Source organism: Gossypium hirsutum, chromosome D05 (assembly GCF_007990345.1).
Source record: "Gossypium hirsutum isolate 1008001.06 chromosome D05, Gossypium_hirsutum_v2.1, whole genome shotgun sequence".
Taxonomy (NCBI): Eukaryota; Viridiplantae; Streptophyta; class Magnoliopsida; order Malvales; family Malvaceae; genus Gossypium; species Gossypium hirsutum.
This window is the reverse complement of record NC_053441.1, coordinates 63,860,295-63,873,841: the sequence shown is the minus strand read 5'-3', so window position 1 is coordinate 63,873,841 and position 13,547 is coordinate 63,860,295. Positions and strand designations below refer to the sequence as shown.

General features: G+C 35.0%; 1 protein-coding gene across 1 annotated transcript; it reads left to right on the top strand.

Annotated features, from left to right (window-relative positions):
- Window positions 1-215: 215 nt before the first annotated feature.
- LOC107887462 (pectate lyase) lies at window positions 216-2,479 on the top strand. Its single transcript, XM_016811725.2, has 4 exons — window positions 216-579; window positions 1,016-1,718; window positions 1,802-2,044; window positions 2,172-2,479. Exons 1-4 carry the CDS (start codon window positions 389-391, stop codon window positions 2,397-2,399), a joined length of 1,365 nt encoding a protein of 454 aa, XP_016667214.1. The 5' UTR covers window positions 216-388; the 3' UTR covers window positions 2,400-2,479.
- Window positions 2,480-13,547: the final 11,068 nt, after the last annotated feature.

The window sequence follows — 13,547 nt, the reverse complement described above, 5'->3', positions numbered from 1 at the left end:
TTGCCAATTGGCGACATTAATGCAATTAAGAAGATAAATTAAGTAAGCCAACCTAAGATTTTCATGCATAAAAATGCGGGTTAAACAAGTTTTGGCTTTGCAGAGAAAATTTTGGTTGCTAACTTGGTAATGACAATGCTTACCATTCAATGCACCTTAATTTAAGAACCATACAGTTACATGTATGGTTTATTTAAGGGTAAACTCACGGCTTATCAAAATCAAGGCTTTAGCCGACCAAAGTCGGCAATTTAGAGTACTAGATATTTAGGTTTTAGCACTTTTTTATATATTATTAAGCTTTAAAACCTAGGGCTTACCATATTACCTAAATAATTAAATCAAGAAAATACCCTAAAAAGGAGAAACATATAGAAGGAGAACAATAATGGAGGTAACTAAGCTAAGGGTTGTTTTCCTTTTTTCTTTTTTCACCCTAATTCCAAAGTTATGGGCAAATATTGCTGAATTTGATGATTTTTGGAAGCAACGTGAAGAAGAAGCCTGGAAGATTGCTCTAGCAGCTTATGAACCGAGCCCGGAAAATGTCACCTGTCACCTGAACTATCATGTTAACAAGTAAATTATAACTTTCTATTTTATCTCTCTTTTCTCTTTTTTTTTTATATAAAAAATGTTTATAAATTAAACATAAGAAAAGAAATTATATATATTGAAATTTGAAATATAAACCCATTGAATGTAACAAATTAAAAATATCTACACGAACTAACTAAGCTAATCTCTTTGTTACTCTTGTTTCGATGATTGTCTATGTTATATTAGCAATCTATCATATTTGTATTTTGGACCATTAACTCATAATGTTATTGAGTTGTAATAATCATAGGCCTTTAGCTTAATGATAAAAATGTCACTATTTAGATGGATCAAAGTCAAAGGTTCCAATGTTAGTTCCCTTGACAAGTTACCATCTCCTAAAACTTTCTTAATTTGTATGTTAAATGCAGGCATTATATATTATCTGAGATAACTTGTTGATAATTTGTTGCAGGGTTCTTGAAAAACCTATGTCCAACCAAGTCTTAGAATTTAAGGATGTTATTACTAATAGCACGAGAAGATACTTGAGGGGTAAACATAAGAAATACACTGGTCCATGCATGGCGGTTAATCCAATTGATAGGTGTTGGAGATGCAAGAAGAACTGGGCTAAGAATCGCAAAAGACTAGCAAAGTGTGTCCTTGGTTTTGGCCACAAAACTCGTGGAGGGAGTAAGGGAGGATACTATTTGGTTAACGATAATTCTGATGATGATGTCGTAAACCCTAAACCAGGAACTTTACGTCATGCTGTGATTCAAAAGAGGCCATTATGGATAATTTTTGCCCATGATATGAACATTAAATTATCACAAGAGCTGATGGTTCAAAGCCATAAGACAATTGATGGTCGTGGAGCAAATGTTCATATAGCATATGGATGTGGCATTACACTTCAATTTGTGCACAATGTCATAATTCATAATATTCACATTCATCGCGTTGTTAGAAGTAGTGGTGGCCTAATTAGGGACTCTGAAGATCATTATGGTTTTCGCACAGTCGGCGATGGAGATGGGATTTCCATATTTGGATCATCAAAGATTTGGCTTGATCATATTTCCATGTCTGAGTGTCAAGACGGACTCATCGATGCAATACAAGGTTCCACTGCCATCACCATCTCAAATTGCCATTTCACCCATCATGATCATGTAAGTTTTACCTTAAAATACTCAACATGGTACACATTTTGTAACCTAGTTTTCAACTAAACATTCATGGATTTTTCTTTCAGGTGATCTTGTTAGGTGCAAGTGATACCTATTCTAAAGATCAATTTATGCAAGTCACACTTGCATTCAACCATTTTGGCAAGGAATTGATACAAAGAATGCCTAGATGCAGATGGGGATACTTTCATGTCGTCAACAATGACTACACTCATTGGAAATTGTATGCCATTGGTGGTAGCACACATCCCACCATTATTAGCCAAGGCAATAGGTTCATAGCTCCAGATGACCCCCTAACTAAACAGGTAAATGAAAATATAACAAATTAATCAATAACATTTACTAATTTTGTAATCGTAGTATGCACAATGTGACTGGAAATGTACCTATGGTTATACCCCTAAATTGTTTTTGTTTAATGGATTTCTATAGATAACCAATAGGAACTATGCATCAGAGTCTGAATGGAGGCATTGGGTATGGAGATCAGAAGGAGACCGGTTCATGAATGGAGCATTTTTTGTAACATCTGGGCCACCCTCACCACCCCGACTGAAATTCAAAAAGAAAGATATAATTAAACCTAAGCCTGCAATATTTGTTGGAAGACTCACTAAATTTTCTGGGACTCTTAAATGTAAGGAAGGAGTTAAGTGCTAGAAATAACTCTAGATTCTACTGAAGCTCACGACAATTTGTTTTCCTTTGACGCATTAAAAAAATTAAATCTCCTTTGGAAATGTGATTATGGTATTGGCTAACTTTATATATATATATATATATATATGTAACCAACGTATTAAATTTTCTTAAATTTAATAAAATTAATGCATTAGATGTAAAAATTTCTACAATGGCGAATTTCAAATTTAACACATAATAAGAATGATTGTATTATTGCATCTTTATCAAATAAAAATTAAAAATCAAACATCATCCAATGCAAAATATTTTAAAATGCTATGTCATCTAAATTAAAGCAAAATACTATATACATATTTACCATAATAACCTTTGTATTATGCCTCGAATTGCATTTTGGTCCACGTATAGAATAAATGACATTTCAATCATTTGTATGTTAGGTGGATTAAAATAGTGCATTCATTAAAAAATTACCTTAAAAGATTCTATTTTGGTGTTTAATAGATAAGGAATAATAACAAATTTAATCCTCAATCATTGATCATACTCTTTTATTTAGAGGAAATTGACATCAATACATTGATCATTAATTAAAGAAGATCTTTCAAATAGTTTGTTGTTGGGGATCGACATGTATAAACAACGAGAGAGAAGGAAAAGAGAAAATTGGGTACACATAATTTATGTGGAAAAACTCTTTCAATCAAGAGGATAAAAAACTACGAGTAAAAGAGACTTCACTAATGATCAAACAAACGAAGAGCACAAGATGGAAAATTTCAAAACAAATCCTAACCCCAAATGCAAACGCTCTGGCTAAAACACAAAATTCCTTTTAAACTCTCTAAAACTCTTTCTTGGTTTTCTCTCTAATGTTGTTAATTTGACTAAAGCTTCTCTGGAGTAATCAAAGTTTGAGTGGAAGAACGAGTCTTGTTTGACTGTAAAAATCCAACTGCATTGCTTGAGGAATACGTCACGTCGTTGCGATGTCACATGCTTTCTCATCGAGACTTTGCTGTTGCGTTGTTATGACATCCCATGCTTCCTCGTTGGACCTACAATCAATAGGGTGAACCTTGCAATTTTACCTTTTAAAATTTATGTTATAGAATTTTTTTTATTAAGATAATACAATGTAAAATTAATTTATTAATTATATTCTTTGTATTATTACATAAAAAAAACCAATAGTTCAATGATAGTATATAATTAACAAAAATTTAATGGCTTTGGAGATGATTAAAATCGTCCCTAAAAAATTTAAACACAACTTAAATCATCCCCAATAGATTTAATATTTATTATATAAATATTTCACTTTTACCCACATATTACATAATCTAAGGATTAGTATTTAGTACGCTATCAGTATATATTTTTTATTCCACTAAGCTTGACATGTGTCTTATTTTAAAAAATATTTTTTTTAATATTTAATTATGTAACACCCCAAACCCGGTCTAGACGTTACGGTTGAATCTGACGATGTCACATGGAATGGGTTTTGAAATCCAATTCGTCAAGTGAAAACCGTTCCAATTTAATAGTCTTTATTTAACCCAGAAAAACACATGTTCGTTGTTATGTTTCAAATCGTAACTTTTTAATGGAAGCTTTGGAAAGCATTTATTTCAGAAAGCTCGTTCATGTTGTAAAAAACCTTTGATTTTAGCAAAATCGAATTTTACCGTGTCTAATAGTGACAAAATCTTAAAGCAATTAAAAATCCAAAATAAAACCAAACAGTCCAAAGTCCCCAAAATTACATTACAGATACCCAATAATAATAGATGGAAATCATGTAAAACCAGAAACTGAAACAAGGCGATTCAAAACAGATGTGGTAGTCACTGTCGAGTCCTCTACTGCACCGATCCGTTTAAAACTGGGGGTTATATGTACAGATTAAATAGAAAAGGGTGAGTTTTAGCAAACTCAGTGTGTAACCCCAACAGATAACATGCATACAGATACACATCAGAAATCAATATGATATAGTATGGGGCCTATGCCCATCATAGAATTAGTTTGGGCCTTAGCCCATTTAGATATAGTCCCAGATACAAAATGTAATAGCAGAAAATCAGAATCCTACCCACCATCCTTTACACACCATCTCCGTCCATCCCTACACAACATGTGGGGATTAAATCAACCCACTCATCCCTACATACCATGTTGTATCAAAATGCGGCACATAATCAGAAGTTTCAGCAAAGCTGCCATATAACAGGCTTAATAGCCTTTCAGACACTTCCTCCAAATATCATCAGCCCACCCCGATGCAATGCAACGTACAATAGAATGTCAGGCTATTATGCAGTTTATCAAATCATACACTTAGTTCAGTATTCATGCTCAGTTAAACATCATACAATTAGATCACATAATTAGGGGTCTAAGTAATGCTTACCAACCCTACTGTAAGTCCATAGTCGACTTGGGCGACCTATGCAACCATAGAGAAAAATTCAGAAAAATAGGCTCACATGTCTATGTGGCCTACCCGTGTGGGCCCACACGGCCCAAATTGACCTTGGCCGTGTGATCCATTTTTAATGTAATCCAATCTAGCTAAATATTTATATATGCTTTCACTATTTACTTATATGTTCAATCAAAGTTGTCTACTTAAGTCATTGTCACTAAATTATTTATATCTTGAGCTACATAATTTCAAATTAAGATTTGCTTGATGTTTTTGAAACTAGGCTCAAATACCTTTCTACCATAAAATTTTTAGAATTTATAGTTTATCAAATAAGTATAGTAAAATCTTCAAATTTATCCCTATCCTGCTATTTGACAACTTCAACCATTCCTTACTAAAATTTATTTATCTCTTAGTATGGAATTTGGATGATGTTTTTGTTTGTTTCTCTTAAAAATAGACCCATTAAGGATTTAAAAATATAACTTTAAGTCCCTAATTATTTTTTTTTACAATTTTTGATGATTTTCCAAAGTCAGAACAGGGGAATCCAAAATCATTCTGACATTGTCTCACAAAATTTATTAGATCTCATAATTTACAATTCCATTGCTTACATTTGTTTCTTCCATGAAAAAATAGACTCAATAAACTTTAATTTCACATTTTATTCAACCTCTAACTCAATTTCCACTATTTTTGATGATTTTTCAAAATTATACTACTGCTGCTGTCCAAATCTATTCTAGTGCAAAATGTTGATTTCCAAGTTTATAACACCTTTATTTCCTTTCTCTACAATTTTTCACATCATTTTCTCTTATTTCTCAACAGCAAGCAATTTCAACTTTCTATTGAATCCCGTTTTTTGCGTTTCGGGTACACGCTTGGTTTCATTTGAAGCTGAATCGGACTTCGAGCACTCCAGAACCTAAATATTGATCAATCCAACACCATAATCAATCTTACCTCGCGATTAATCAAAATCTCAAAATCAAAATACTTACCCATAAAATGATGAACACTTACCACAAAACTTCAAATCGCCACGTTTACGAAAAACACAATGAGAGCCTTAATCCTCGCGAAATGCTGTTACCAAAACCCCCAAAATTAGACTATTAAACAGAAAATAATATCTTAAAATGAAACCCAACAACTTACCGAATTTGCACAATTGCTGCTTAACGCTACAAAATAAAAAGGAAAGAATGGTTTAAGGGAAACAAGGGAATTTCGACAGTAGTAGAGGAATGAAAAGAAAAGAAAACTGAGTAAGAAGTAAACAAAAAAATTCGACAGATATGGGGGGAGAGAAAACGTCAAAAAGATGGAGAGAAAACCGACTCTCTTTTTTCGAAAAAGGAAAAAGTGATCAGATTTTGGATATTTTCTCCCATAATCCCCTAATTCACTCCTAAAATCGCTTCCCCACTTCCCACTACACATCCACCACTCAGAAACCCAGTTCAACACAACTCTTGCCGAAAACAGGAGCAAAAATACAACCGTCCCGGAAATTTAAACCCATAACCTCCCTCACACCAACACTCCACTTAACCACTAGACCAACAAGCTTATTCTATTATATTTTTACAAACTTTTAACTAGAAGGCTACTAACCAGAGATAAGGCTTTATTCATAAAAATATCAAAATTTTCCCAAGTCAATGCTTGAACTAGGAACCTTCCACACACACCCAAAACACTTAATCATTGAAGCAGACAAACAATTGTCACACATTCACAAAAACAAAATTTAAAACTTGGGGCGTTACAAACTATATCTCTATAGGACACTTATTAACTCTTTGACTCTACCTGTAAAATCTAAAAACTCTACTAAGAATGTATCAAACAATTTTCCCATAATCTAATATTATTAGTTTTAGATAATAAATAATTTTTAATCATTGAGCATTATTTTTTTGGCTTTTTAAAAATTTTTTAAAATTTAAATTAGTAAAAATAAATTTACACTTTGGACCCCCTAAAATTATAAAAATTTAATTTAATTATTTAAAAATTACAAAGATATAGACTATTAAAAATTTAAAATTTTCATTTCGATCCCCCTAAAAGTTTTTTCTAGCTTCGCCCCTGCTCAGTAATATAAAATAAACAAATAAATATTAGAAGCTAGGCATAGAAAATAGTAAATAATTGGTTCCGCCTGACTAATCGGCGGCACCGCTTTCCTCTTTTAAAAAAATATTTTTTTTGGGTGTAGCCTGATCAATCGATGGCTCCCATATTTAAAACCAAAAATACAAATTCTTTTAACAGTATATGCATAAAAACAAAATTTTTTTATTAGTGTTGCCGATGTCTCAAGCGACACCTTATTATTTTTAATAATTTTTAGCTGAAAAGAAAAATAAAATTGGTGTTTTAATTTTTGGGATAGTGGCCGATGGGTAACATCTGTGGCAGGCCGTCAGGATGTGACCCGTCGATCATTGACCCAAAAATTAAAATACTAAATTTTTTTTCTTTTCAACTTAAAAAAAGAAGAAGCCTTAATCGGTATCTGAAAATTTTGGATTTGAAGTGAGAAAAGAAGTTTTGAAACTCAGTATCTGAAAATTGCAGTTAAGTTTCTTTACTGATATTTTAGAAGGTTACTAATTGTTTTGACATTTTAATTTTTTTATATTATAATTTATTTTGCTTTTCCATTTTCGGTCCTGTAGCCTCAATCGGTCTAGATAACATAGCACAAGCCACTCCTTTTTCGTCTCTCAATGACCCTCAAACAAATTAGTTGCTTAATGAAGAAAAGGCAGAGTTGGATTTTTCTTCTTTTAATCAGAACCTGTGTGTATTTTGACGCCACACCGGTTCACAGCACCATATTCAACCGACCAAGCTCTTCCATTTCTGAGCCATTCAGATCTTTATGATTTCTGATATCATCCAACTTGGCTTTTCTTTTCTTTCCAATCTTTAACTGCCAACTTCAAACTCCTCATCTTACCCGAAAATAGTAGGATGTACACTCCCATCTCCCCCGTTACTTTATTCGTAAGACTCGAACACTCCGTTTTGGAAAGCCATGCTTGAAAATTTTGAACGGACGCAGCCCCCAATCTATTGATTCATTTAATAACAATACTGAAATATGATTAGATACTAATTTATTAATACCTTACTGAATAAAAACCTTGACACGAAGCAGCCATTGTACTACCAATAAAAATCCATCCCCTATTATAATTACACCTCCAGACCCCCTTTAGCTACCGAAAATCAAAATCAGAATAATCATCACTCCATACATTCCTAAAAACCTCGATGATAACCAATTCTAAGTTTGATTCATGAATAAAACACGTATGCACTATAGCTATACAAATAACTCTACTAACACAGTAGTAAATCCCCTGACAAAATCCTCATACCTTCCATCATGTTAAAATTGTGTGGCTCAAATTCTTGTGAAAATAAAATATAAGTGGCAAGATAGGGTGATTTACAAGTGGCATCCGTATAGAAGTTTACTTCAATTGGGCTTTGATTAGAATATGGTTTTACAAACTAATAAATAGACGTAGTTGTCTCTCCTATTGTATTATTCAAATTCGACATAGTGAATTATCTTTTCCTCTGCCAGTAGTTTTTTTCCCGAAAGGATTTTCACGTAAAATTTTATGTGTTCTTCTTCTTCTCTTTTCAATTCTTAGCTATTGTTGACGATTTATTTTTTTACACACCAGAAAATAACACAAAAACAGTGAAAGAAAACCATAAACCACTCAAAAACTAACCTGCTTGGGACAGACCGGTACCTACCCGTTCCTCTGGGACATGGTACTACAGACCTTCTAACCTCATTATTTCATCAACAACTTCTTGCTCGTTACCTCTAACGCTAAAACCCAACTTTTTTCTGACTTCCCACGCATTCCTTGCATCCCTGAGAATCAATCTTTTCCTATTACTGATATCTAAATTCAAAAGAGAAGCATTAACGTTAGCATGCTCTCTATCCAAAAGTCCTTTTCCTTTTTGTCTCCTTAGCGCCCAATCTCTCTTCTTCTTCTCCATAATGGTGAGAATCCTATATTGAATATCAAACATCAAACGAATCTTACGGCCATGTTTCTTCCTATTAAGGTTTGATGTCGATTCACCCCCTGAAGCCCTTTCTTCTCTCTCTTTCCATACTTCCCAACTAGTCGATAAACTTTGCTAAGTCTACCAATAACCTATTCCATAAAATCACAAAACCGTTTAACCTATTGATAGCCTTTCGCCCGTCCATCATTTTATCATATCTCACAAAACCGAATCTTCTTCCACTCTTACTTTTTTTCACAGGAATGAATGCATCAATGACCTCTCCATGGTACCTAAACAACACCCATAGACCATTCCAGTGCATGGTCACCAGAATGTTATGTACAAAAACTATTATCGAATTCTTCTCCTTCTCTTTAATTCCCAACAACTTTAAGATCTAAGAGTGCACACCATGTCAACCCAATGCCAGAGAAAATGTTAACCAGTGATGCCACTGTCTCAGTTATCTTTCCTATAATAATAATAATAATAATAATAATAAAATTTTATTATATATATAATTATATTGGTTATTATATTAAAAATATTGTATATTGTATAGTATATAATATTATACCGTAAATGGTACATATATAATTAAGGTTTATTTATATAAATATATTCTAAAAACTAAAATGGTGAATTCTAAACTAAGTTTCAAAATCAATACTTTTAAATTTGAGAACCAAATTAATTAGATTAGTTTAAAAACCAAATTTCAATTTGGATTTAAATAAATATTTTTAAAAAATACATAAATAAATTTAAAAAATTTAATGTTTAAATTTAAAAAACTAAAGGATAATGTAAAAAGTAATTATCTTTCCTATAATAATAAAAGTAAACTTATATTTTTCTCCTATATATATCACATCACAACTATGTTTTATTATTGAGAATTAAATATTCACAATGATTAATATGGGTTTAAAAATGTTGTTTTTTATTTCTCTCTTTCAATGGGTTTTATTGGTTCAATCTTTGGAACCATTTGTTTATGATGTCAACTTTGCAAGAGCTATTGGAGATGGATAGACTGTGTTAGAGTACTGTTATAGTAAAAGCTGTTATTCAGTCAGTTAGTAGCTAAGCAGTTTCTGAGTCAGTTAACAGTTAAAAGTTAGTTACAGTAGCAGTTAGTCTGTTTTAGCTCACGTGCTCTCATGTTTGTATAAATACATGCAAGCTTGCATGTTCAGAGAATAATCAAGAAAATATCATTTCTCTATTTTCTTAGTTTTATAATCTTACATGGTATCAGATGTAAGTTTTTCCTGGTTTTTTTTCCGCTGTGCAGTTTGAGTAGTTGATATGGCCGACAACTCTTCTGACGGAGTGCTTGATAGTCGGTTCTTTTCTACAAAGCGAATAAGTGTTCTGCTTGACGACAACACCTATTTGCTATGGCGCCAGCAAGTCCTTTTGGCTGTAAAAGCGCATAAACTTCAACGCTTCTTGGATGATCAACAGGATTCGCCTATTCAGTATGTTGCTGATGATAGTGGTGACTTGCATGAGAATCCAGAGTTTGCACATTTTGAGCAACAAGATAGTGCACTTGTGTCGTGGTTGCTTTCCTCCATTAGTCAAACGGTGCTTCCCCATCTTATTGGCATGGACACCAGTGCCAAGATTTGGAATACGGTTGTTGCTTTGTTTGGCAGTAAAATAACTTCTAAACTGATGGCTTATAGAAGATCTTTTCATTCTCAACGCAAAGGTGAGTTGAGCATGAAGGAATTCTTGATGAAGGTTAAAAGCTGCTGTGACAACCTCGCTAGTTGTGGTGAAATTATTGGAGAGCATGAGCATGTTACTGCGATACTCAATGGTCTTCCTCCAGACTATGAGTCTGTTATCACTATTATTATCGCGAGTCAGATACCCTACACAGTCCAAGGGGTAACCTCCATACTTCTTGACACTGAAGCTCGGCAGCAAGTAGTAAGCAATAAGATTTCCAGTTCTGCAAACATGGTGTCCTCTGAATCTTCAGATGCTTCTGGTTCGTTACCGGCTTATCGGCCGTCACCTACAACTCGAGGACGTGGGCGAGGGCGTTCGTCCAGCTCAAGAATTCAATGTCAGCTTTGTGGGAAAGCTGGCCATCTTGTTGATCGATGCTATCATCGTTTTGACTCGTCCTATAAAAGTAGCAACTACAGACCCCCTCCACAAGCAAATGCGTTCCTGGTTGGTTCCAGTCCTCCTTCACCTTGGTTTCCCTCTTCTCCGCATAACTCTCAGTGGTATTTCCCAGGTTGGTGTCCTTCTACTCCCTCACCTGTCTGGTCTAACTCATTTGTTGGTAGTGCTCCGCAACAGGTCAATATACCACAACAGGTCAGTATGACTCCCTCAAGTGCAACACAACCTCAGGCATATGTTGCCACTCCTGAAATAGTGGCTGATAATGCATGGTATCCGGATTCTGGTGCCACGTATCATCTTACAAATTCAGCTACCTTGGTTGGTGATAGTGGGACATATAACGGACCAGGTAAGGTCTTTGTAGGCAATGGTTCAGCATTACCTGTTTTGTGCACTGGGCAGTCCTCGTTACTCACACGATCTCGACCGTTGTACATGCGATCGTTACTACTTGTGCCTGGCATCACTAAAAATCTCTTATCAGTGTCAAAGTTTGCTAAAGATAATCAGGTAATGTTTGAGTTTTTCCCTTCTCAGTGTCAGGTGCGTGATCTGAGGACCAGAGAAGTGCTTCTTCAAGGGTCAGTGCATCATGGTTTATATCGAGTTCAGCTCAACAAGTCTCATATCACTAGTCCATTGTCCTCTACTGCTCAATGTTTTGCTACCAGCTCGAGGCTTCTTATTAGTGTCTGCCACTCTAGACTAAGCCATCCATGTCGAGATACGCTTACAAAGGTATTACTCCGATGTAATATACAGTTTATACATAGTAATAAAGTTGTTGATTGTATTGCTTGTCATATGGGAAAAGTGAGTAAGCTTCCATTTTCAAAGTCGAATACAAAGTATACTTCACCCTTACAGTTAGTGGTAGCTGACGTTTGGGGACCTGCACCTGTTGTATCTAATGGTTTTAGATACTATGTTGCCTTCACTGATGCATATTCACGCTACTCATGGCTTTATTTTTTGAAAAATAAGTCTGATGTACTTACGACGTTCCCACAGTTTCATCTTCAAGCTGAATGGATGCTTGGTACAAAACTCAAAGTTCTTCAAACAGATGGGGGAGGAGAGTTTCAATCTTTGAAGATTTATTTGTGTCAGCATGGGATCCTACAGCGGCTCACCTGTCCATACACATCAGCTCAAAATGGGCTTGTAGAATGGAAACATCGACAGGTAGTTGAAACTGGTCTGTCCATGGTAGCTTAAGCAAACATGCCCGTGGTGTTCTGGAATGAGGCGTTTTGCACTACAGTCTTCTTGATTAATAGGTTACCCTCCAAACCCTTAGATGGTATATCTCCATATGAAAAATTATTTGAAACCAAACCAGACTACTCATTTTTCGAGTTTTTGGCTGTCTTTGCTTCCCTAACCTTAGACCGTTCAATAAAACAAAGCTGCAGTTTCGGTCAGCCCCTTGTGTTTTTCTTGGCTACTCCCCGTTATACAAAGGCTACAAGTGTCGAGACCCTACTGGAAAAATCTATATTTCTCATCATGTCATGTTTAATGAGACTATTTTTCCCTATAAAACACATAGGTCAACAGTCAGTCCATTCCCTACTGTTTTTCAGAAAAATGCAAAACTTCTTGTCATACATCCTAGTAATGTAGCTCACTCTCACGTCACATCTAATGTCCTCTCTACTAATCCATCCCCACCACCTGTCTCCTCCACTCCAACGCCTACAACACCTCCTTCCCAGTCCATATCTTCTCCTTTAGCTCACACCTCACCCACTTCGTAGATCATGTCACCTAGAAACTCATCACCTATGCAAATCCAATCCACCCAACCTGCACCGATAAACACTCATTCCATGATCACTAGGAGTAAAGTTGGCATTTTCAAACCAAAAGCGTATCTGAGCATGACACCTTCTTCGACCAGTGATGTTCCCTCTGACATCCATACCGCAATGGCGTTTGAATGCTGGCGAGTGGCAGTTCACAGTAAGTTGCAAGCCTTGGCTCGAAATAATACATGGTCTTTATGTCCTCTTCCTAAGCATCGACAAGCAATCGGTTGCAAGTGGTTATTCAAAATTAAGAAGAAGGCTGATGGTTCCATTGACAGGTACAAAGCAAGACTAGTGGCAAAAGGGTATTCTCAGCATGCCGGTCTTGATTTTCATGCCACTTTCAGTCCAGTTGTTCGAGCCTTTACCATTTGCACCATTCTTGCGTTAGCTGTTATGCAAGAGTGGGTTGTGCGTCAAGTTGATATCAACAATGCCTTCCTTAATGGTGAGCTCACTGAGGAAATCTATATGGCACAACCCCCTGGTTTTGAAGTCTCAGGTGTTGAAAAGTCAAAAATGGTGGGAGGTGCAATTGGCACCGAAAGAAGAAAGTAAAAAGTGGTTGGCAAGTTGAGTTTAAAGTTGAATGGGATAATTGCAATTTTGGTCCCTAATTTTTTAGGCCATTTGCAAGTTAGTCCCTGAACCTCAACTATAAATAGGCCTAACCATTTTTCATTTCAACTATCCCAACCAATCTTT